The 22,791-nt window shown below is 46.1% G+C and overlaps 1 protein-coding gene across 1 annotated transcript in view; it reads right to left on the bottom strand.

Moving 5' to 3' along the window:
- PDZD2 (PDZ domain containing 2) overlaps positions 1-22,791 on the bottom strand; it is a 258,393-nt gene that overhangs the window by 26,992 nt on the left and 208,610 nt on the right. The window contains exons 8-14 of the mRNA XM_056112017.1: positions 19,241-19,360; positions 18,346-18,460; positions 14,366-14,439; positions 13,990-14,215; positions 11,867-11,984; positions 10,029-10,161; positions 1,224-1,305 (exon numbers count right to left, since the gene is read on the bottom strand). Of these exons, the coding sequence (XP_055967992.1) occupies positions 1,224-1,305; positions 10,029-10,161; positions 11,867-11,984; positions 13,990-14,215; positions 14,366-14,439; positions 18,346-18,460; positions 19,241-19,360 (868 nt within the window). The remainder of the gene's footprint in view (positions 1-1,223; positions 1,306-10,028; positions 10,162-11,866; positions 11,985-13,989; positions 14,216-14,365; positions 14,440-18,345; positions 18,461-19,240; positions 19,361-22,791) is intronic.

The following is a 22,791-nucleotide window of genomic DNA, read 5'->3' as shown; positions in this document are numbered from 1 at the left end:
CATCGTACCATTTAATTATGGGGACCTGTGGATCCCAGCTGCCCCTCCCCCAGGGCTGAGACCACCGGAGCTGAGTACATAGTGCTCGGTATTACTCGGGAATTGAGGGGTGTTCAGGGGGAGCGGGTGAATGAATGGGTTAAAGAATGAATGAACAAAATGGGACCAGAGAAACAGCTGAGTAAGCTTTTGCCGGATATAAAAAGGCTCAGCATTGAGATTTTAAATTACATATATATATAAATTATGTATTATATATATATATATATGCCTTAAGTGAAGAGATCTTGGACATGTGGATCCTGGCTTAATAAACTCTTTTATAAACGACAGAGTGAATAGGTTGGGATTACGAAGCGGCAGTTTTCAGGCAGGCCAAGAGTTGAATAAAGGGTCTATTATGGCTATGGCCATTTTAAATCTATTAATTATGGATGCAAATAATTGGGGTAGTTCATGGCTGCCAAAAAATCCTGTGCCTTCCTTTCCCTCTGACAACTAGTAACTCATGCCTCAGTTCTTTCCCCTCTGAACATCAATCTTAACATCAATAATATTCGAAGGCATGGCCGTGGCTCAGGCGTGGCTCAGGGGTAAAGTGTGTGCCGTGCGTGCAACTGGGTCAGTTCCTGGCACTGCAAGAAGCAAAGCAAAACAGTGGACAAAATGTCAAGCTCAGAAGTGTTTGCAGAATCCCTTTCGGTTTCCATTCTACAGGAAGCCTTCGTTTTTAAAACAATGTCATGTTTCATGTTTTAAGTTCATTTGAAATTCTTCACAACCATTCTCTGCTTGACTTTTCCACTTCAGAAGGGAAATCAGCCCCTCTATCTCCCTTATTGAGCTGAGACTTCTAATCCATGTAACCAAATCCCAAGGTTTTGGGCAAATAATACTCGGTCCATCACGTAGTTTGATATTGCTTCATTTTCACCCAGAACCTGTCAGACGATGTGTGCATGAATGTGTGCTGCTAACTCATTTTTGCAAATTATCTTAAAGTAGGTTAAAGCAGCCTGCGTGGTTAGAACTTTAATAAAATGCATTAACTAACTGCAGGAACCGAAAGCCACAGTTAAGAGAAAGCACAGAATCTCTTTGACAGCTACTTTTGCCAAACCTGAAGACAAAGAATCCAATAATAGTGCACGGAGAGTGGCCCCATGGGGAAACTTAATGAGAAGCTCTTCGGAATGTTGAATGAAAACGTGCAATTACAGTACCTAAGCCGGGGGAAGCACTGGCCTCTCGGCACTCCTGATAAGTGCTGCGTGCTATCACTTCATCCATTTCCTGCTCCGAAACCTGGGTTCCAACAGAAAGCACAAATGAGACGCTTTTATTTATCTATTCCCCCGGACAAAGTACCAGAAGAGCAGTTAGGAACTGAGCACAGTTAAGAGGTGAAAAATCACAGGGTTAGAGGTCAGGCTCATCCTCAGAAGCAACGGTTCAGGGCACAGAAGAAGGGAACTTGTGTTAACTGAGACACGAAAACAAAGGCCTTCACTTGATTATCCAGTCTATTAAGCAATGCATCCAGGTATTATGTGTAAGGGCACCGTGGTTGAAAAAGGGGCATCTTTTTAGAAACAATGTTCCCGAAGTGGGTGGCAGAGCTGCCTCTGGGGGGCTGAACTATCAGGTGTGCCATTGGGGAGTGCTTTTTCTTTGCTAAATGAAAGGGCAGATTTTCAGGGAAGCACTGAATAATTACTTTCCTAAAACAGAGGTGGTGGTGGACTGACAACTTTGGGAACCTCTGTTCTAGAACACCCATCATTCTTTTTCCTCTAAGTGTTTATATCTAAAACTACCTAAAACTTGCTCAACCAGTAGCACTGTACTGCACTGTCCTGTTGTTCATCGATTTTGCTTGAGCGGGCACCAGTAATGTCTCCATTATGAGTCTTGTTGTTACTGTTTTTGGCATATTGAATACACCATGGTAGCTTGCCAGGCTCTGCCATGCAGGCGGGATACTCTCAATAGCTTGCCGGACTCTCTTAGAAGGACAGAGGAATAGAACCCGGGTCAGCCGCGTGCAAGGCAAATGCCCTACCTACTGGTGCTGCTAGACTAGTATGAGAATTTATGCCACTTAGGTTTTTTTCTCTTTTTTTTTCTTTTGGTAATGTTTTGCCACATTTATACTTAGGTGCTCTCTTTTTACACACACACACACACACACACACACACACACACACACACACACGCACGCACATCCCTACATCTTTTTGCTAAACCGTTTGGGAGTTAACTTGTTGCATCATGACCTGTAACTATTTTAGTACCTATCTTGTGGAAACAAGGAAATTCTCTTAGATAACTCAGGTACTGGGTTTTATAGTCTCTGGTCTTGGCCGTTGATGGGATTACCTAGCGCTGGGGGCAGTTGGTGGGTGTGACGCTTGCCTACTGGAAGATGGGGGGATCTGGGTGGAGGATGCTCAGTCCTGATTCGAGCAGGCTTGGAGATCTCTGATCCCGTGCCTGGCTGTCCTCACTGGGGCCCCTTGGAGGGGGCCGGTTGAGTTTCCCTCCCCGTCCCGAGCAGAGCCCCAGCAGCCGAAGACCTCCAGAACCAGCGACAGCCATGCTGAGACCACTCTCCACACTTCCGGACAAGCCTCATGCATGAAGGAACCGGCAAAGGAACCCAGGCATGAAGGTCCCAGGGCTGAGATCTCCAAGCCTGCTCGAATCGGGGCTGAGCATCCTCCACCCAGATCCCCCATCTTCCAGTAGGCAGGCGTCACACCCACCAACTGCACCCGGAGCCAGTTAATTCCATCAATGGCCAAGACCAGAGACTATAAAACCCAGCTCCCGGAAGCGCGTGGCCGCATTTGCGGCCACGCAACATCTTATTATCTTGTTCTTACTTTGGACAACCCAGCAGGCTAACAAATATTTCCTGCCTGCACGGCAGAGTCTGGCAAACTCCCCGTGATATACCCAATATGCCAAATACCAGTAACAATGATGGGTCTCATTCTCCTAACCCTGAAAGAGCATTTCTCTAGGCTCGGACGAAGGAGATGTTACTGGTGCCTGCTCGAGGCAATCGACGAACAACAGGATGATCGTGATCGTGATTGTGAACTCAGGTACTATTATCAAAGCCTGGGCTCCTCTGGTTAGCTGACTTTCTTAATAACTGCCCTTCAGAAATGCTGCTCAGGTTTGTCTAGAATGGAAGAGAGGGCTGTCAGCTTGGTCACTGTTACTGTCATGTCCTCCCATTGTTCATCGATTTGCTCGAGCAGGCCCAATAACATCTCCATTGTGACACTTGTTACTGTGTTTGGCATATCCAATACGTCACAGGGAGCTTTCCAGGCTTTGCTGTGCGGGTGAGATACTCTCGTTAGCTTCCCGGGCTTTTTGAGAGGGGTGAAGGAATCGTATCTGGGTGGATTGGGTCGGCCATGTGCAAGGCAAAAGCCCTACTTACTGTGCTATTGCGCCAGCTCGTCAGCTTGGTATGATTTAAAAAAAAAAAATCCATGTTTTTCTTGTGTGTGTGTGTGTGTGTGTGTGTGTGTGTGTGTGTGTGTAGATCTCGGGCCACACCAATGGTGCCTGGAAGCTACTCCTGGCTCAGTTCCCTCAGCTGTGATCTGAGGACCATGTGGTGTTGGGATGGAACCCAGGTCTCCTGCATGACAGCCCACGTTTCAGACTGTCAAGTCATTCCTCAGCCCAAAACACAGCTTCTTTCATCAACATTTTGCTAGGAGGGGAAAAAACCAACTGGTTAAATGGTGTTTAGGGACATAAATAACCACATTTGAGTGCAAATTCTGTATTTTGTTAGGGATACTTTACCGGACTTTCGTGGACTGATTTTTTTTTTTTTGCATGGTAAAACTTCTAATTTGTTTCTTTAGAAAGATGCAAGGGGACAGAAAAAGAAAAGTACATGTTCAAGAGAGAACACAGGCTTCTCCAGGGTAGGAATAAAGCAAAGAAACATAGGAACAAGCAAGAGAGGTACATAGTCAAGGGAGAACATAGGCTTGAAGAGCCAGTGTAGTAAATCTTTGTAGAATATATATATATATATATATATATATATATAATATATAGCTTCAGTTCAGGGTCTAATTATTCTGTCTCATTAGACTCCTTTAATCAAAATAATTCTTGAGTCTTTCTTTGTATTTCATGATACCGATATTTTGGAAGAAACCAGGCCAATCCAAACCTTCAATTAGGATTTGTCTGGTAGTTTCTTCATGCTTAGTTTTAGATCATGCATTCTGGGGACAGAAAAGCACAAAAAATGGTTTCCGTCTTCATGTATCCCAGAGGCACCCAGGGCCTCATGGCTCATAACAAGTGATGGTATCTCTGACCTTTAAAGGAGGAGGGAGTTTGCCAGATTTCTCCAATGAATTGTTGAATGTTTGGGTCTTTACCAAGTGATCCGTGAAGAGAGAGTTCAAGACTATGTAAATATCTTGCTCAAAGCTATATTTTCATGGATCAGTTTTAGCATCATTCGTTATGCCTGTCTGAATCAATTGTAACTACGAATTTTTCACAACAGTGCTTTTATAACTCTCACTTTTCTCCTCTATTTACTGGAATCATGGTAGATTTAGGCTTCCCGCCCTCCCCGCCTCCAGCCCCTATTAGCTGTTCTCTGTAACTCATGGTCTGTAGGAAGATTTCTAGAAAGTCTAATAGATAATGAAATACATTATATATTTAAAAGCCAGTTGTTATAAAAATTGTATTGTGTTTCTTTTTTATTTTGATGTTTCTTAAAGGTAAAACATTTTAAACTTAGGATGGCAACATGGTATACTAAAATAACATTCTGCATAAATATTTGGAGAAGCACAGCAATTTGTCTTAATACATAAATATTTCTGTAACGGATTCAGCATGACATTTCAGACTAACAGATAAATCATAATCGCTGTGTAGCCTTTTCTGTCATATTTTCAAGTAGCTCTCACAGAAAATAAAATATGTGCCCATACATCCCCAGGTCTGACCACTCACAGCCACACACACCCATACCCTTCACAAAGCAAAGAGTCATTCTGAACACACAAGCCAAGGAAGAGAGCAGCTTAAAGAGCGGCTGCAAATTTTTCTTTTCAACATTTGCAACTGGTTTTCTGCGTGGGAGAAAAATGGTTGAAGGCTGAAACAAGTGAAAGATTTCCTGGCAAATTTGAATCATGCTGAAAACCCCAGGGCTGTGAAACCCGGACCTCCAGGGTTATCTTCCACTGGACATGAGTTGAGGCTGTCACCTGAGCGGATCCAAATGCAGCTTGTCTAGACCTGCAGGGTTCGAATATCCTGGTTGGGCACCCACTGCTCCAAGTCATTATGAGAAGCAGAATAAAAGAAAATCCTTGTGGTATTTCTCTTGGAACCACATGAAAACTGAGAGAAACACATACATTCTGTATCCAACTGTAGGATTGGCATGAAATGTTGGGCTCAGGGGTCCAAAAATACATTCAGCGGAAAGTGGAATCTTGACCAAAAGAAAAACAGTGTCTGCTGTTACAACTCAGAACACCATGTTTGCCTAAGAAGAAACGGGGAGAGGCGGCCGCATCTGCACTGAGCCCTGCTTTTTGCTGGTTGCCTCGAGCACAGCCTCATGGGCCACCAGGACTCAGCCAGCAAGTCCAACGGGCTCACAGACCAGCAGGCTGCCCATCGGGGTCATTATGCCTCGCCCTGGAAGGCCATTTGGATGTTTGGAGGTACAGGAAAATAAGGCAGATGCTTGGCAGCTGAGATGAAGTCGACGTCCCAGCAAGCCAATCTGTCCTGGTTGATGTTGGAAAGAGTTTCGATGATGGTCATGCCACAGACCACTTCATTCTCTAGCATGCAACTCCAGGGGGGTCGTGAGTCAGCCACAATGCTCTGGATGCCTGCTTCTGAAGGTGAGGGGCTGTGGCCATGTGGGAGAGGGATCTGAGAGCAGCCCCCGGAGCAAAGAGAGGAATCTGGCCTTGCTTAAGAGGTCAGAGGGTGTCACAAGTGTCCCAGCAAGAATTGGGGCTGTGACTCAGGAGAGGGAGTGTCTGTCTTGCGGTGCAAGACCCTGGCTTTAACCCCCCCAGTCCTGCAAAAATGAAATAAAAGAAACAGAAATAAAAGTGAAACCATAGGGCCTCTTAGGGATAGATGCCAAGGGAAGGGATTAGGACTGTGGCATAGAAAGGGGACAGGTAGGGAAAATTGGAACAACTGGGAGCAGCACCTGATTGTTAATGTTATTGATTCAAAAGGTAGTGGGTTTGTTTTTCCCTCCCTTTTGGTTTTCAGGCCATACCTGGCAATGCTCAGGAGTTACTCCTGGCTCTGTGCTTAGGAATCACTCCTAGTGGTACTTCGGAGACCAACTGGGATGTTGAGGATTGAGCCTGTGTTGACCACATGCAAGGCAAGGGTCCTACCCACTGTACTATCTTTCTGGCCCTCAAAAAATTTTTTTGAGAAAAGACACTTTTGTGAGGGAGTAGATATGGGGGAATGTATGGTTGAGGCTACATCCAGAAGTGCTCAGGGCTTACTCCTGGTTCTGTGCTCATGGATTACTCCTGGCAATATTCAAGGAACCATCTGGGGCACTGGGATCAAACCAAGGTACAAGGCAAGTGCCTTTTCCTCTGTATTATCTGTCCGGTTCTAAGGTCAGCTATTTTTGGAGATGTATGTAGCCAAGAGAAAAAAATGTGAAGGAAAAACATGTAGCAGACTTCACTCTGAATCCAGCTGATAGAATCTTCCAGAACAGCCAACCAGAACCACTAACACGCTTGCAGGGCTGCCAGGAGGTGTTTCTGCTACGGAAGACCCCAAGGTAGCATCCCAGAGGAGGCCAGGCTCTCCCCAAGACTGGACTCTTTAAATGCCTACAAGCTTTCCTAGCTGGGTGGCCTGGGGCCGCTTAGGTGCTAATCAAATAGCACTACAGATGAAACAAAGACAGCGCCTGTTCTTAAAGAGCATTTTCAGTTGTGGAAAGGACAAGGTTCAGTTCTGTAAAACATCCCATAGGATCCTGTGACCAGGTCAAGGAGGCAGAATAGGAATTAAGGCCATGTCCTTGCATCCTGCTGACCCCACTTTGAATCTCAGGCACCACAAATGGTCCCATGAGCACAGACAGGGGTCACTCCTGAGCACAGAGCCTGGAATAACCTATGTCCCTGCCCCTCAAATAAAACTCCATCACAGTTTACTCTTGACCAAACACAGGTTTGGATTGCCCACTTTTGTGCGATTCTCTTGTACAACAATGTAAATTAAGGCATGGATAAATATATAACAGGGTTCAGGAGTTGAGAGATAGTCCAGCAGGGAGGGCATTTGCCTTGCATGAAGCAGACCCAGGTGTGATCCGCAGCAACCCATAGGATCCCCTGAGTACCACCAGGAGCAATTTCTGAGTGCAGAGCCAGGAGTAAGTAATCCCTGAACATTGCCAAGTGTGGCCTAAGCCACAATAAAACAAAACAAAAAAATAAATAAGGAAAGGAAAAATATATACAACATACAACAGGGGTCAAAGTCAAGAGTAAGTCTTGAGCACAACTGGGTGTTACTCAAAATAAAAACAAGCAAACAAAACCTCCAAAACCAGAACAACGGCAAATCAAATTTCCTTTTTCCTTCTTTTTTTTTTTTTTTTGAGGTGTGTGGGATTGAACCAGAACCTCACATATATGATGTAGGAGCTCTACCATGGAGCCACATCCCTAGCTGCATTTTCTATTCCTTATGATTTTCTTAATAACAGTATTTTTCTGGTTGACTGTCCTGTGAGAATATGATAATAATACACAGAACATATGAAATATGTGTAAGACAGTTTACACTTATGGTAAAGCTTCTTTCCGGCTTGGCAGCAATTAAGGTTGGGAGAATCAAAAGTCATACAGGGATTTTCCACTCTGATGCTCTTAACCGAAGTTGTTTTGAGGTCAATTGTGTAATATTCAAGGGAAACAAATTTGAAAAGATTTTGACATCAAGAATTTCCAACAAAAAAGTGTTAAGCTACAACTGAAGAATCCTGCCTCCCCCCCGCATACCCCGCCGAGCATACATACAAACACTCCAACTAAACCACCATGGCAGTATGCCCTTCAACCAAGTGTAGGAGACCCCAACCTCATGTGTGATCCCCTGCAAATCCCACAACCAAATGTGCATGACTCCTGGTCATCATATATGGTGCTGGGGATCGAGCCAGGGTGGGCTGCATGCAAGGCAAGTGCTCTGTCTCTTCAAAGGACAAAAGCAACTGAGCAACTAACTGCTCACCCACAGATGTGACCGAATAACAACAGAATCTGAGATGACCTACAAGGTCACTATGTGTGAACAGAGTCATGCTGATACTGGGGAAAAAAAAATAAAAGATCAGCCTGCAAGCCCTCATTACAGAAGTTTCTGCTCTGCAGGCAAAGAGAGAGCACAGAGGTTAAGGCACTTGCCTCACACGTAGCTGCAGCTGTTCAAATCTTATCACCAATAGGGTGTTCTGAGCACGACCTGGCATGGCTCCTAAGTGCAGAGCCAGGTATGGCCCCTCAGCCACGTGTGGCCCCTCAGTTGGCCTTGCATCCTGCTGACCCCACTTTGAATCCCAGGCTCCACAAATGGTCCCATGAGCACAGACAGGGGTCACTCCTGAGCACAGAGCCTGGAACAACCTATGTCCCTGCCCCTCAAATAAAACTCCATCACAGTTCACCCTTGACCAAACACAGGTTTGCATTGCCCACTTCCATAGGTGAAATAATTTAGTGGGCAATGCCCTCAGCCTTTTAGAGCACCCCTCCCCACCACTCATACCCCTTACCCAGCCAATTTAAAAAAGAAAAAATTAACTACTAGAAGATCAAGAATGGCCTGGGAAAGCCAGACAGGCCAGTACTCTTTTTTCCTTTCTTTTTTTGGTGTTTTTTGGGCCACACCCAGCAGAGCTCAGGGATCATGCCTGGCTGGGGATTGAATTTGGTTGGCTGCTTCAAGGCCAGCGGCCTCCCTACTGTGCTATCTCTCCGGCTCCAGCCCCAGTTTCTTTCTTTCTTCTTCTTTTTTTTTAATGTAGGAGTACTGCTGGGCTGGAGCGATAGCACAGCGGTAGGGCGTTTGCCTTGCACGCAGCCAACATGGCCGACCCGAGTTCGATTCCTCCGCCCCTCTCGGAGAGCCCGGCAAGCTACCGAGAGAGTATCTCGCCCGCACGGCAGAGCCTGGCAAGCTACCCGGGACGTATTCGATATGCCAGACACAGTAACAACAAGTCTCATGATGGAGACGTTACTGGGCCTGCTCGAGCAAATCGATGAACAACGGGAGGATAGTGACAGTGACAGGAGTACTGCTATTTATTCAGCCACTGATTAGCTGATTGAATTGGGCATGAACTCCACCTTACTTTTTTTTTTTCATAATTTTATTTATTTATTTTTCCTTCTTATATTTATTGAATCACTGTGGGAAAAGCTACTAAGCTTTCAGGTTTTTTCGGTCATACAATGATCATGGTCCCAGTTTCTTAAAGGGTAAAGAATTTCATCAGAGAACAGGCAACCACCTGGGGCTTACTCACCACGCAGTGCTCCTTACTGTCCAGCAAATTTTAAGTTAGCTAATTTAGGGCCAGTGAGATGACTCAGCGGGTCAAATGCGTTGAGCGCAGGATGCCACACTGCGTGGGCTTCTGGGCTTCTGGGCCAGGAGTGGCCCCTTTGTACTGAGCTGAGAGTAGCCCCTGAGACCACCTGGTGTGACCCAAAATTGACCAGTTTTTTTTTTTTTAACAGTGAAAACTTCCTCACACAACTTCCTAAGCATGTGAAGACAAATAAGTGCTGACAAAGGGGTTGGTCATTGTATAGGGGATTAGTGGCCTTGGTCCCATCAGCTGCCACAAGAACCACCCCAGCCAAGCAGTGGTGGTTGCACTATCTCAGGAATGAGGAAACCGCCACACCTGCCCGTCCTCTGAATTGCAAAACATGCATCACCTTTGGGTTCGGGTGCCGGCCGATGACCAGGCGCACAGGTCCTGGGGGGCATTTGCTCAGGATGGAATGGACCTTGCTCAGAGCAGCGTGGCGCACGTTGACCGAGTTCACTTCCAGGATCTGATCTCCACGGCTGGGGACAGAGCGACACGATCATTTCTGAACACATCCTCGGAATACTTCCCAGCCAAAAGGTTTTTCAGAAAACTTGGGCATACTGATACTGGTGTGTACCACCAGAGGGTCGACATTTGGATGCCCGCCCTCCCCCCGCCCCAAGCCGAGCAGTGTGTCACTCTGGTGGTTCATTCTTGGACATCCCATGGGACACTGTGTGCCATCGGTGGCTCACACTTGGATGCCACACCAGACTGCACCACCAAATGTGTACAAGAGTTCATGACGTGGGTTTGGCAAACAGAAACAAAAAAAGTGGCCATGGAGTTGAAATCAATGTACTTATTATAGATGCTTTCATGAATTTCATTTATAGTCATTGAAAGAAAGGAGGATTTATTTAACAAAGTTGCCAGGTGCTGAGACACACTGATTGCATCAACATATTAAAGAAGCAAATGACACGGCTGCTTTGTGGGGGAAAAAAAGGCACCAGATCCCTCTAAAGTCTTTAGATTGTGTATCTCTTTGCATTTCCAGAAGGACCACAATGAGAACAGTAGATAAAAAATCAGCAGGAAGGGCACCCCGCTGAACTCGCCCAACTCTGGATCATCAGATGATAGCTCGTCAACTTCTGCCCATCTTGAAATGATTATTGTAATATACTTTAAGGAGGAAATGTCTGAAGCTCAAAGGTTGCCCAAAAATTTGTTAAAAAAAAAAACCAAAACAAAACAGTTCAGATTTGAACAAATGAGAAATTGGGGACAAGATGCTCATTTTGACTTGAAATTATAGAGAGAGAACACGGTACAAAGGAACAAAGAGGCTTTCTGTGGTGTTTAAAGAATGTTCATTTGGCAGGCTCCAGACATATGGAACCATTCAAGGAAGAAACATCATCTTGGGATGTCATTAAAGGATTTTTTTTTCCTTGGGTTCTAAAAGTATATTTTCTTTAATGTACTTTGGACGATTTGTCAAAAATTTTTTTGTATGGAAATTCACTCTGATGATTAACTTAAAGCATAATTTAAACGATTAACAGAACCCCAAAATGGCAACCTCTAGGAATGTCATTTTAACAATTTCTCAGTTGCTCCAGAACTTAGGGAGAGAAAGTTGATACTGTTTTCATAGCGTGCTTTGCACAGTCCACGTACATTTTTGTGAAATTTCAGTGGGCACAGACTTATTGCAAATACTATTTAATAGAATACCTAGACAGCTCTTGCATAAACAGAATACCCAGGCTAAAAACCCAACTAGCTGGATGGAGAACTCAGACATGCTGGCATTTCAGACGCTTGAAAAAAATGAATGAGGCAGAAAAGACATAATAGTAGTGAAGACCTAGTCAAGGGCTTCTTGGCTTGTGATACTGAACCATTCTGAGAAGATCCCAGAATCTCATATGAATTTTAGATAAATGAACAGTGGAAAAAATTCTTTGCTAATCATCACTATCCAAATAGCCTTGTCTGTCCACGTTTCTGAAACTGATCTTCCACATCCAAATAGAACAAAATGGGTTCAGAAAGCCAAGCTCCGAGAGTCCCATCGAATTTCCCGGACAGAAGCTTTTCCTCTCTGCAGATGCTATTCACTGCGGCCCTAGCGGCAGTGCTTGCAAATAGCGCGATTTAAAAAATCCCACCAGGGTCATAAGCGAGGGGATAAGTATTCACACACTTGCCCCCTTGGGGCTGGTTACGAACCTCAGGTTGCTCTCCATCTTGGCCACGGATCCAGGCGCCAGGCTGTGGATGTAGATGCCCGGAGGGCTGTTCTCCAGAGCCAGGCAGCAGGCCCCGATGCCCAGTCCGACTCTCGGCTCTGGGAGCCAAGAAAAAGTTAGAAAAAAGAATCGAAGTGACTTGGAGCTGCATTACTATAGACTCAGACGGATACTCATTTACTTTTGGACCAGACATAATGTAAATCTTGCTTTTCTCTGTCAACATTGCCATCATCTACAGTCAATGAAATGAGAGCTAAGCTCAGACTGTGAATTATTCAATGGTCCACCCTTTGCTTCTTAAGCCTGATTTTGGAAATAGGCAGAAGTAATTTTTTTTTTTTCATTCTGGATAAGAAACTTCAGGTTTCCTTTCATCTCTTTTATTTAGGAATTAATCTTTTTTTTTTTCCTTCTGTTTTTGTTTTTGGGACACACCTGGCAGTACTCAGGGCTTACTTCTGGCTCTGTGCTCAGGGATTACTCCTGGCTCTGAACTCAGGAATTACTCCTGGTGGTGCTGGGGGGACCATACGGGATGCTGGGGATCAAACCTGGGTCAACCGCGTGCAAGGCAAACACCCTACACGCTGTACTATCAATCCAGCCCCAGGGATCATTTCTGTCTAAGATCAGGGGACCATATTTGGTGCCGCAAATAGAACTGGAGGCAGGAGTCAGACTTGTTCAAGGAAAGTGCCCTGTCCACTGTAGATTTCTCCAGCCCCAATCTTTAAATTTTTTAAATTAGTTGTCATCGGGGGCTAGAGTGATAGCACAGCAGGTAGGGCGTTTGCCTTGCATGCAGCCAACGTGGCCGACCCTGGTTCGATTCCCAGCATCCCACATGGTTCCCCGAGCACCGCCAGGAGTAATTCCTGAGTGCATGAGCCAGGAGTAATCCCTGAGCATCGCCGGGTGTGACCCAAAAAGCAAAAAAAAAAAAAAAAAAAATAGTTGTCATCTTTCATTTTTTTTCTTGTCTACTGGGGGGCCACACTCAGTGATGCTCAGGAGTTACTCCTGGTTCTGCACTCAGGAATTATTCCTGGTGGTGCTCAGGGGGCCGCATGGGAAGAGAGTTTGAGCTCCAGTCAGTTCAATGCAAGGCAAGTGCCCGCCCTCTCTACTTTCTCCAGCATCCTGCTCATTATATTTCTATGGGAGAGGAAGAAAAGGAAATATGAAAAACAGCAAGCTTTTCAGTGATTTTTAGCTACTGACGTCAATTGTGTTGTTAACTATAGCCTTTTGTTCTTTAAATTTTTATATTAGTTCTTGGGGCTGGAGCAATAGCACAGTGGGTAGGGCGTTTGCCTTGCATGCGGCCGACCCGGGTTCAATTCCCAGCATCCCATATGGTCCCCTGAGCACCACCAGGGGTAATTCCTGAGCGCAGAGCCAGGAGTAGCCCCTGTGCATCGCTGGGTGTGACCCAAAAAGAAAAAAAAAATTTATATTAGTTCTTGATTTAAGCTAGTCAATGAAAAAAAAATTTGTGGTACAGGATAGTGCCAGGGATCAACACAAATAGGATGTGTGTAATTCCATTCAGTTTCATCCAGAGATTTCTTTGAAAAAACAAGAGGAAAGATGATTATTTGACATACATAGATTCATTTAGTGCTTAAAGCACTTTGTGCTTCTGCTAACTTTCCTTCTCTTTCATAAATAACCGCAGTCTCTATTTTCAAATCCATTAAGCAAATACCCTCCAGTGTTGTTAACAGAGGTTATTTGAAAAGGGACACGTTCTAGAAAAAAAATGAGCCTGCCCTAGCCTTAAGCAAGGCTCTGGGATTAGTCCTGAGCTCCACTGGGTATGGCTCAAAAGTTGAAAAAAAAAAATTAGGGTGAGGGCAGGGCACAGGGTAAAGCACTTGCCTTGCACAGGGCCAACCCCCAACCTGGTTCAATCACCCTGCATCCCATATGGTCCCCCGAGCACTGCCTGGAGTAATTCCTGAATGCAGAACCAGGAGTGAGCCCTGAGCATCACTCGGGTCTGGTTCAAAACCAGAGCCAAACAAACAAAGGCTAAGAACAGACTAGAAATCACTGTTCTTGGGCCTCTGGAAAGCAAGCAAGGATGCCTAGGATCACCTTTGTTGAGTGTGACTTCCATAACAATCCTGTCCTTGGGACCAGGCGTCTTCCGGCCCAGGGATGAAGAATTGCCCTCGTCAGGGCCCACGGCTGTGGTGCCCCCACTGGCGTTGAAATTCGGGGAGCTGGATCTGCTCATGTGGGTGGGTGTTGAACATGGCGTCAGGCTGGGGCTCAGTAATTTTGTGCGTACTGTTAAGACAAACAATCCACTCCGGATTTGCTGAAGAAACAACAACAACAACAAAAAGGAGGGTCAAAGCTTTCAGGGCTAAATATTAAAAATACACCAACAAAGACAGTTAAAGAAGTCACCGCACAGGACGCCAGAAGGTAATAAGGAAGAGATTCAAAGAACTAGGAATGTCATTACCTTAAAGGTGTGAATGGCTTCTTGAAACGTCAAGCCCTTGATTGGTATTCCATTCACATCTAGGATTTCGTCCCCTAGCGACCAAACAGGAGAATTATGTTAACATCAGGTTGTAATTCACTGGGACTGCCAGGACATTTCTGGCCCCTGATTTACAACATAACAAACTGTTTTATTCCGACCCACTTTCATTAGCTTAGTTCCCAGGAATGCCACACTTGGGATAATTAATGGCAGAGTGTGCTCTTCTGCAATAATTCTGTACTTCCGCCTTTCGTTACAATGGGGTTGGGGGCCAGAGAGAGGTGTCAGTGGTCTGGAGTGCATGCTTGGTTCCTGGCATGCTTCTGCATGCTTCTCTGAGTACTGCCAGGAGTGACCCCAACCACTGCATTTGGAGTACCCCTTGAACACACTGGATGTGGCATCTCCCCATATATCACCCCAACCCACTCCATCATGAAACAGCTATGGAAAACAACATGAAGATTTTAATTTTCAAATAGCAGAAGACTAATATCCAAGGTCAGGGAAAACAGGGACCAGGAGGACTGGTCAATGGTTGGAATCTACCACAAGTGTGTGGGGGGGCAGAGCGTAGGTAAGATAGAGAAGGGACCAGTATGGCAATAATAGTTGGAAATGATCAGACTGGACAAGAACTGAGTGTTGAAAGTAGGTAAAGGGATATTCCTGAGAACCTTTCAGTATCTGTATCAAAAATCACAATGCCCTAAAGGAGGGAGGAAGAGAGGGAGAGAGGGAGAGAGAGAGAGAGAGAGAGAGAGAGAGAGAGAGAGAGAGAGAGAGAGAGAGAGAGAGAGAGCGCTGGTGGGAGGAACCTGGGGTAACTGGTCTGGTGCTGGGACATGTACACTGGCGGAGGGAAGGATGGGTGATGTAACACCTTATGACTGAAACTTAATCATGAACAGCTTTCTAAGGGTCTATCTCACAGCGGCTCAATAAGAAAAAAAATTTTTAAAAAAAAAGAAATATTAGAAAGAGCAAAAGAAAAAATAGTAAAATGTGTCCATCTCCTGTTTCACAAATCACTGTATCACTGTATCACCGTCATCCCGTTGTTCATTGATTTACTCAAGTGGGCACCAGTAATGTCTCCATTTGTCTCAGCCCTGAGATTTTAGCAGCTTCTCCTTACTTGTCTTTCCCAATGCTTCCTTATTGGAAGCTCTTTCAGGGTTAGGGGAATGAGGCCCATTATTGTTACCGTTTTTGGCACATCAAATACGCCATGGGTAGCTTGCCAGGCTCTGCCATGTGGGTGGGATACTCTCAGTAGCTTGCTGGGCTCTCCAAGAGGCATATATATATATATATATAATTATAGAGAGAAATATATATATGTATATATTAATATATATTTATATATGTATATATATTAATATATAAATATACATATATATATTTCTCTCTATAATTTGTTGCCGGCTGGCCAGCCAACCCAAGTTCGATTCCTCCACCCCTCTCGGAGAGCCCGGCAAGCTACCGAGAGTATCTCGCCCGCACGGCAGAGCCTGGCAAGCTACCCGTGACATATTCGATATGCCAAACACAGTAACAACAAGTCTCATAATGGAGACGTTACTGGGCCCGCTCGAGCAAAATGGATGAACAACGGGAGGACAGTGCAGTGCAGTGATTTGTTGCCTACTGTCTGAACTCCAACAAATACGGTGTGGTAATTATGTTGCAGTGCTGGGACCTCACACATGAAGCATGTGGTCTAATGCTGAGCCAACCTCTGGCCCAACCCTCACACCCCCCCCCCCCCCTTTAAAGTAAATAGCAATACTGTGATTTATTTCCTGAATGTGGTTCCTTTACTTCCTGAATGTGATACATCTCCTGAAAGACAGGTACTGAGGGAAAAAAAAACTCAAGATCTATGAAGAAGTTCTGGTGGGGCGGGGAGGGGGGAGAGACAGAAAAGGGGGGGAGGGAGAGAGAGAGAGAGAGAAGAGAGAGAGAGGCTTGAGGGTGACAGGAGGGAACCTGGGGATACTGGTGCTGGGAAATTTATACTGGTGGAGGGAAGGGTGTTGGAATACTGTATGACTGAAATCCAATCATGAACAGCTTTGTAAGTTGTCTATATCACAGTGATCCAATAAAAAAAAAATTGAAAAAAAGTTCTGAGAGTGTGAGGTTCAGGGGACTATAGTTAACAACCCCGAGTTATAGACTTGCAAGCTGTTGAGAGGTCCGACAGGCCCTCAGCTCTCTCCCTCTCACACAGTCAGTGTGTGAGCGGGTGTGGGTTCACATGACTGCCACCCAACTGTGGTCGTCACTTGGCAATATGTATGTGTGCATCAAATTACTGAGTGTTCCTTCAGTGTATACAACGTTTATGTCAGTTATGTCTCACTAAAGCAGAGGTGGGAGCGAAAGCTTTTGGTCAAGAATGTTCATGCAGTGTGAGATGGGAGGTCGTCTCAGGTAGGGGAAGGCGAAAAAGATGTTTACAATACTCCAGCCCTGAGACAAGAATGGAGTTCATGGCAGAGTTCAGAATTCCTGGCATGCGAGGTTCCGAGTGTGATCCCTGGCACTGCATGCCCCCTGAGCATTCCCAGGTGGGACCCTATCTATAAAAATACCATGGTCGTGAAATATGTTTAGACGTGGATGGACATGGAGAGTACTGTGCTGAGTCAGAGGGAAAGGGACAAACAGAATGACTGCACCCACTATTGCAAGTCACAGTTCCTAAAAGGAAGAGAGAGAGAGAGAGAGAGAGAGAGAGAGAGAGAGAGAGAGAGAGAGAGACAGAGACAGAGACAGAGAGACAGAGAAAGGGAGACAGAGACAGAGAGAGGGAGAGAAAGAGAGTCTGCTATAGGGCAGGGAGGATGGGCGGAAAACTGGGCATATTGGTAGTGAGAAATATACACTGGTGAAGAGATGGATGTTGGAACATTGTATGACTCAACCATGAACAACTCTGTAACTGCGTATGCCATTGTGATTCAATTAAAATATATTTAAAAATATATTTCATTCATTCATTCATTCATTCATCATCCTGTTATTCGTCGATTGCCTCGAGCAGGCCCCAGTAACGTCTCCTTCGTCCTAGCCCTGAGATTATATTCAAGGCTCTTTAGGAGAATGAGACCCATCATTGTTACTGGTATTTGGCATATTGGCTATGCCACGGGGAGTTTGCCAGACTCTGCCCTGTGGGCAGGCTACATTCGATAGCTTGCAAGTTTGTCCAAAGTAGGAATGAGATAATAAGATGTCATAAAAAGATGTCCTGATAAGATGTCTCGGCCGCGCGGTTCTGGGAGCTGGATTTTATAGTCTCTGAGTCTTGGCTGCTGATGGGATTACACGGTGCCAGGGGGCCAGGTGGTGGGTGTGACCCCCGCCTACTGGAATTTGGAGGATCTGGGTGGAGGATGCTCAACTCCAATCGATTAAAATATATTAAAATAATTAAATGATCCCCCCCCCCACACACACAAACTCTTAGGAATCATCAAGGCAACTCTCAGTAATGCGGTCAAAGACTAAGGGAATGAGATAGCCTTTTAAAAACTGAAATAAAATGGTTAAGCTAGGACTGGAGAGATGTCAACTGTTTGAGCGCTTGCTTTGCACCTGTGGGGGGTCCGGATCTGGTCCCCAGTAATGCCTGGTCTTCCCAGCACTAGCAGAAAACACACCCCCACCCTCCCCACCCCCGCCTGTGAGCACAGACCTAGGAGTGGCTACTGAGCACTGCTGGGGGTGGCTCTCAAACAAAAACAAAGCAGAAAATGATGCAGCCATTTTTCACAGAGCATCTCATTTAATGCTCACAACAACTTGGGTGTTGGTTATTAATACTCCAAGATGACCACCAGGGAATAGAAACTCCCCATTGCATTTACCTGTCCAGAATCATGGTAAATGTTAGGTTCAGGACAGGTCTAAACAGCTCCCACCATGCTCAAGAAGACTCCTCCTACCTTCTTTCAGTCTTCCATCCTCCGCAGCTGATCCATTGGGGAAGATGGTCTTGACAAAAATCCCCATCTGGCCTCGGATACAGTCGCGACCTCCGGCAATGCTGAAGCCCAGGCCCTACACCCAGAGAGATGGGGCGCAGGTTGTCACAGCAGGGTCCCCCTGGGGCTGTCATGCCCTCTCCACCCTGCCACTCAAGCACCCTTTCCCACCAAGAGCAAAATCAGATGAACTAGCGGTGAATTCGAGTTGGGAGCCTTTGGTCCCTTCCCTCCTTGGGTCTCTTGGCATCGTGTTCACGAGGTGTTCCATTGAAAGGAGAAACTTGTGAACTTGATCAGGGAACCAAGTACATAGAACTACCTTGAATGCTCCCAAGGGCATCCTGTGCAGATCCACCCAGCTCATGAGGGTTAGCTCAGGCTCCTCAAGTCCCGGTGTGGGCCATTCTTTTGCATCTGCCTTTTCTTCTTATCTCCTATCGATTTTTTTTTAATTTTTTGGGTCACACCCAGCGATGCACAGGGGTTACTCCTGGCTCTGCACTCAGGAATTACTCCTGGAGATGCTCGGGGGACCATATGGGATCCTAGGAATCGAACCCAGGTCAGCTGTGTGCAAAGCAAATGCCCTCCCTGCTGTGTGATCGCTCCAGCTCTTCCTATTGATTTATTTATTGGGCATTCACTCCACCCTCACTGTGCCTGGGGTCCCTCGGTGCCCATGAGCGTTTGTCCATCTCCCTCAGAAGCCCAGAGGAATGGGTGCTTGAGTGGTCGCTCAAATCCCTGCACAGACCCCCTAACGCTGCCCTCCTCATGGCATCCATTTCAGGCGAACACAGTGTTCTGGTCAAGGAACCCCACATGCTCTGGGCCGCGGCCGCACAGTGCTCACCTTGCCTTTCTCTTTGTACAGCCCAATGATGGAGATGACCGAGGGTCGGATGAGCCTCCAGGGTGACTCCACCTGCGTGGTGCTGAGCGAGCGAGTGGACTTCTTCACGATCTGGTACTCCTGAAAGGCAGCGTGGTCAGTCAGAGACACAGATTTGGTACGTAGAGATCGCAGCCTGCTGTGGTGCTCTGCGGTCGTTGGGTTCATTGTAAATATGAAAGGGGGGCCCAGGAGATAGTGCAGGGGTAGGGCACATGCCCTTCACATATGGAACTGCTATGCAGTTCCTTTTTTTTTTTTTTTGTGAGGGAGAGGTTCTGTGCCACACCCAGGTGTGCTCAGGGGTTACTCCAGGTGGTGCACCGGCGATCATATTGGGTGCTGGGGATTGAACCCGGGTCAACTGTGCACAAGACAAGAGCCCTACCCACTGTGCTATCTCTCCGGGCCTTTCCCAATCAATTCCTGGCACCATACACCCCAGTAACACCACATCCTTGGGCCCAAACATTCGACTAGATGACTTGACAGGCTGAGTATTGCCAGAAGTGGCACCTGAGCCCCCTCAGCGCCATTTGAGGGGGGCCCCCAGGGAGAGCTGCCGGGGAATACTGAGCCTTTTCATTGCACTATCCTGGGCTACTCGTGTCCACAGAGCTTATCTCTTATTTTCTAGAACTGAGTCAGGATTCAGAACCTGAGGGGGGTGGGCAGGAGCGATAGGGAGTAAGGGTAGGGAGTTTGCCTTGCATATGGCCAAACTAGGTTTTATTCCCAGCATCCCACATGGTCCCCTGAGCACCGTCAGGAATTACTCAGGAGTAATTCCTGAGCACATGAGCCAGGAGTAACTCCTGTGCATCATTGGGTGTGACCCAAAAGTGAAAAAAAAAAAAAGCAGAACCCAAGAGAGACCCAAGATGTAGCCTGACCCTGCTGTGCTCAGGTCCTGCCTTGGAAATGACCCCCTTGCCCCAGTCCAGATGTGGCATTGGAGTTAGAAAGCGACTCATGGTGCCGAGTTTCCTCCGCTCACGCTAATTTTTTGACAAACCCCAAAGCCCAAACCCAGACAACTGTTATTCCAGATAAAACATCCCGCTAAGAAACCGCGGCCACTTCAGTTATAAGCCCACACATTTGGAAAAGAAAGCGTGCTTTTTCCCCCCATAAGCCACACTTTCCCTTCCCGGCGCACTGTGGCTCAAATCTTGATCTCTTTTTCCTGCCCAGCACCCGCAGTGTAGACGTGTGGAGTGGGGCACACTATTTGTAATCTAAGCAAGAGGGAGTTCCTGCACCTCTTGTTGTTCTTAGAGTAATAGTCTCGGAAATGGCAGGTATTTCCACAGAAGCAAAATAAAGAAACCACCTCCTGTTTAATATGAGAAAATACACCACAGAAAATAGTTCTTAGCCATGATTAGTCTACTTCTGCACTCAAAGGTAGAAATGAGATGTCTGCTATTAGAGTGCTGCATTCCTGGAAGCTTCGGACAATGCTATTTTGCAGTTTCACAAAGTAGATGCCAGTAATGTGGGTCTTCCACACTGATTCATTAACAAAATGATGTTGGCTTGGCAAGTCTCTTCCTAAAACCACCACGGAGACCTCCAGCACAGAGGTTTTCAAATTAGGGGTTCATGTGTGAGTTAGTAAGAAAACTCTTTCTGTGTTAACGAGTCTTTAAGGACACCTCATTCCATCTCTTCTTGGGTGGGTGGGGGGCAAGTATAAACCAAAGGTCTGCATGCTTCCCTGCTGTCTTGGGGCCATTGGTCTAACAGAGCTGTCAGATACAGTGGACAGGGTCACTGTGATGTCTACAGGTGAGCTTTGATCAATGTAGAGGCCAGAGCACTGATGGTGGTACAACTGGAAATCTGTGATCATTTTGGACTCTCACCAAACTTCACTATAGTAATCCTTTAGTATCTTCTGGGGACTGGATTTAGGAACTCCTTCTGGATACCATACTTGTGGCAGTGCAAGTCACGTGTAGCCAGTCCTCATATCTGTGGGCTCTGTATTTGTGGATTCAAACAAATGAACATAGGGGACGATGGAATCTGTAAATCTATGTCTCACTTAACCTGGGAACGCAAACCCCTGTTATTCAAGGGTGAACTGCATTGTATTGAAGATTAATTAAAAGTGTACTCCTCACTCTCACTAACCACTTTTCATTGCACGGTAAACACAAGTGGCTGCCATATTGCATGGTTTAGATAGAAAATTTTCTATGTTAGATTAGTTTATACTATGTCATTGAAAAAGCCTTACTGAACAGTTGTACTCTAGGATATATATATATGTATATATATATGTATATATATATATATATATATATATATACACACACATAGGCCAAGGTTGGGTTGTGTGTGTGTCCAACAGCAATTCTCAGCCAACCAATTTCAGTTAATGCCAGGGTCAGAGGATGTGGTACTGCACCAGCCCAAAAGCGTATAATTACCCAGGCCACCCCAGCAGTGCTCATGTGTTCTTGAATAAAACCTGGGTCCTGTGCCCTGAACACTGTACTATCTCCCAGATCCTCTAGACAGTACTTTCTAGTGACAGGAGAAAGATTAAGAAGGGGCTGAAGTGTTATGGTGGTTATGGTGCTTGCCTTGCATGTAGCCAACTCCAGTTTGATCCTGGTACCCCCTGGGTTTGGTTTTCTGAGCTCCCCCAGGAGTTATCCCTGAGTATAGAGCCAAGACTAAATCCTGAGCACTAGGAAGTGTGGCCACCCACCTCATCCTCTACCAAACTCAAAAGAAAAAAAGAAGATAAATCTTAATGGGGAAGAGGTAGGAAATGAGAAGAGCCGAAAAAAGAAAACCTGGGAGAAGAACCAGCCTTCTGCCCCCGCGCCTGAATGTCCTCGCTCGCCGGGACCCCTTGGAGGGGAGCGGGTTGAGCTTTCCTCCCCGCCCCAACCAGGGCTCCGGCAGCCAAAGACCTCCAGGACCAGCCACCACCATGCTGAGACCACTCTCCGCACACATGAAGGTACTGGCAGAGGGACAAAGTCACATGGGTTCCGGGGCCGAGATCTCCAAGCCTACTCGGATTTGGGCCGAGCATCCTCCACCCAGATCCTCCAAATTCCAGTAGGCAGGGGTCTCCTCCAAATTCCAAGACTCAGAGACTATAAAAACCAGCTCCCGGAACCGCGCGGCTGCAAATCTCATTCCTACTTGGACAAACTGGAAGGTTTACCGAATGTAGCCTGCCCACAGGGCAGAGTCTGGCAAACTCCCCTTGGCGTACCCAATATGGCAAATACCAGTAACAATGATGGGTCTCATTCTCCTAAAGAGCCGTGAATATAATCTCAGGGCTAGGATGAAGGAGACGTTACTGGGGCCTGCTCGAGGCAATCGACGAATAACAGGATGATTTGTGATTGTGATTGTGATTGTGATTGGGAGAAGAACCTTATGTATTTTTTCTAAAATTTTCATGCCTATGCTTTCTGTAAGTCTAGTTAGGATGAGGGATTTCAGGGATGTACAGATTCTGGGTAAAGGAATTCCTTCTC

The sequence above is a fragment of the Sorex fumeus genome, unplaced genomic scaffold (assembly GCF_029834395.1).
Source record: "Sorex fumeus unplaced genomic scaffold, SorFum_2.1 ptg000015l, whole genome shotgun sequence".
NCBI lineage: Eukaryota > Metazoa > Chordata > Mammalia > Eulipotyphla > Soricidae > Sorex > Sorex fumeus.
This window is presented reverse-complemented; position numbering and strand designations above follow the sequence as displayed.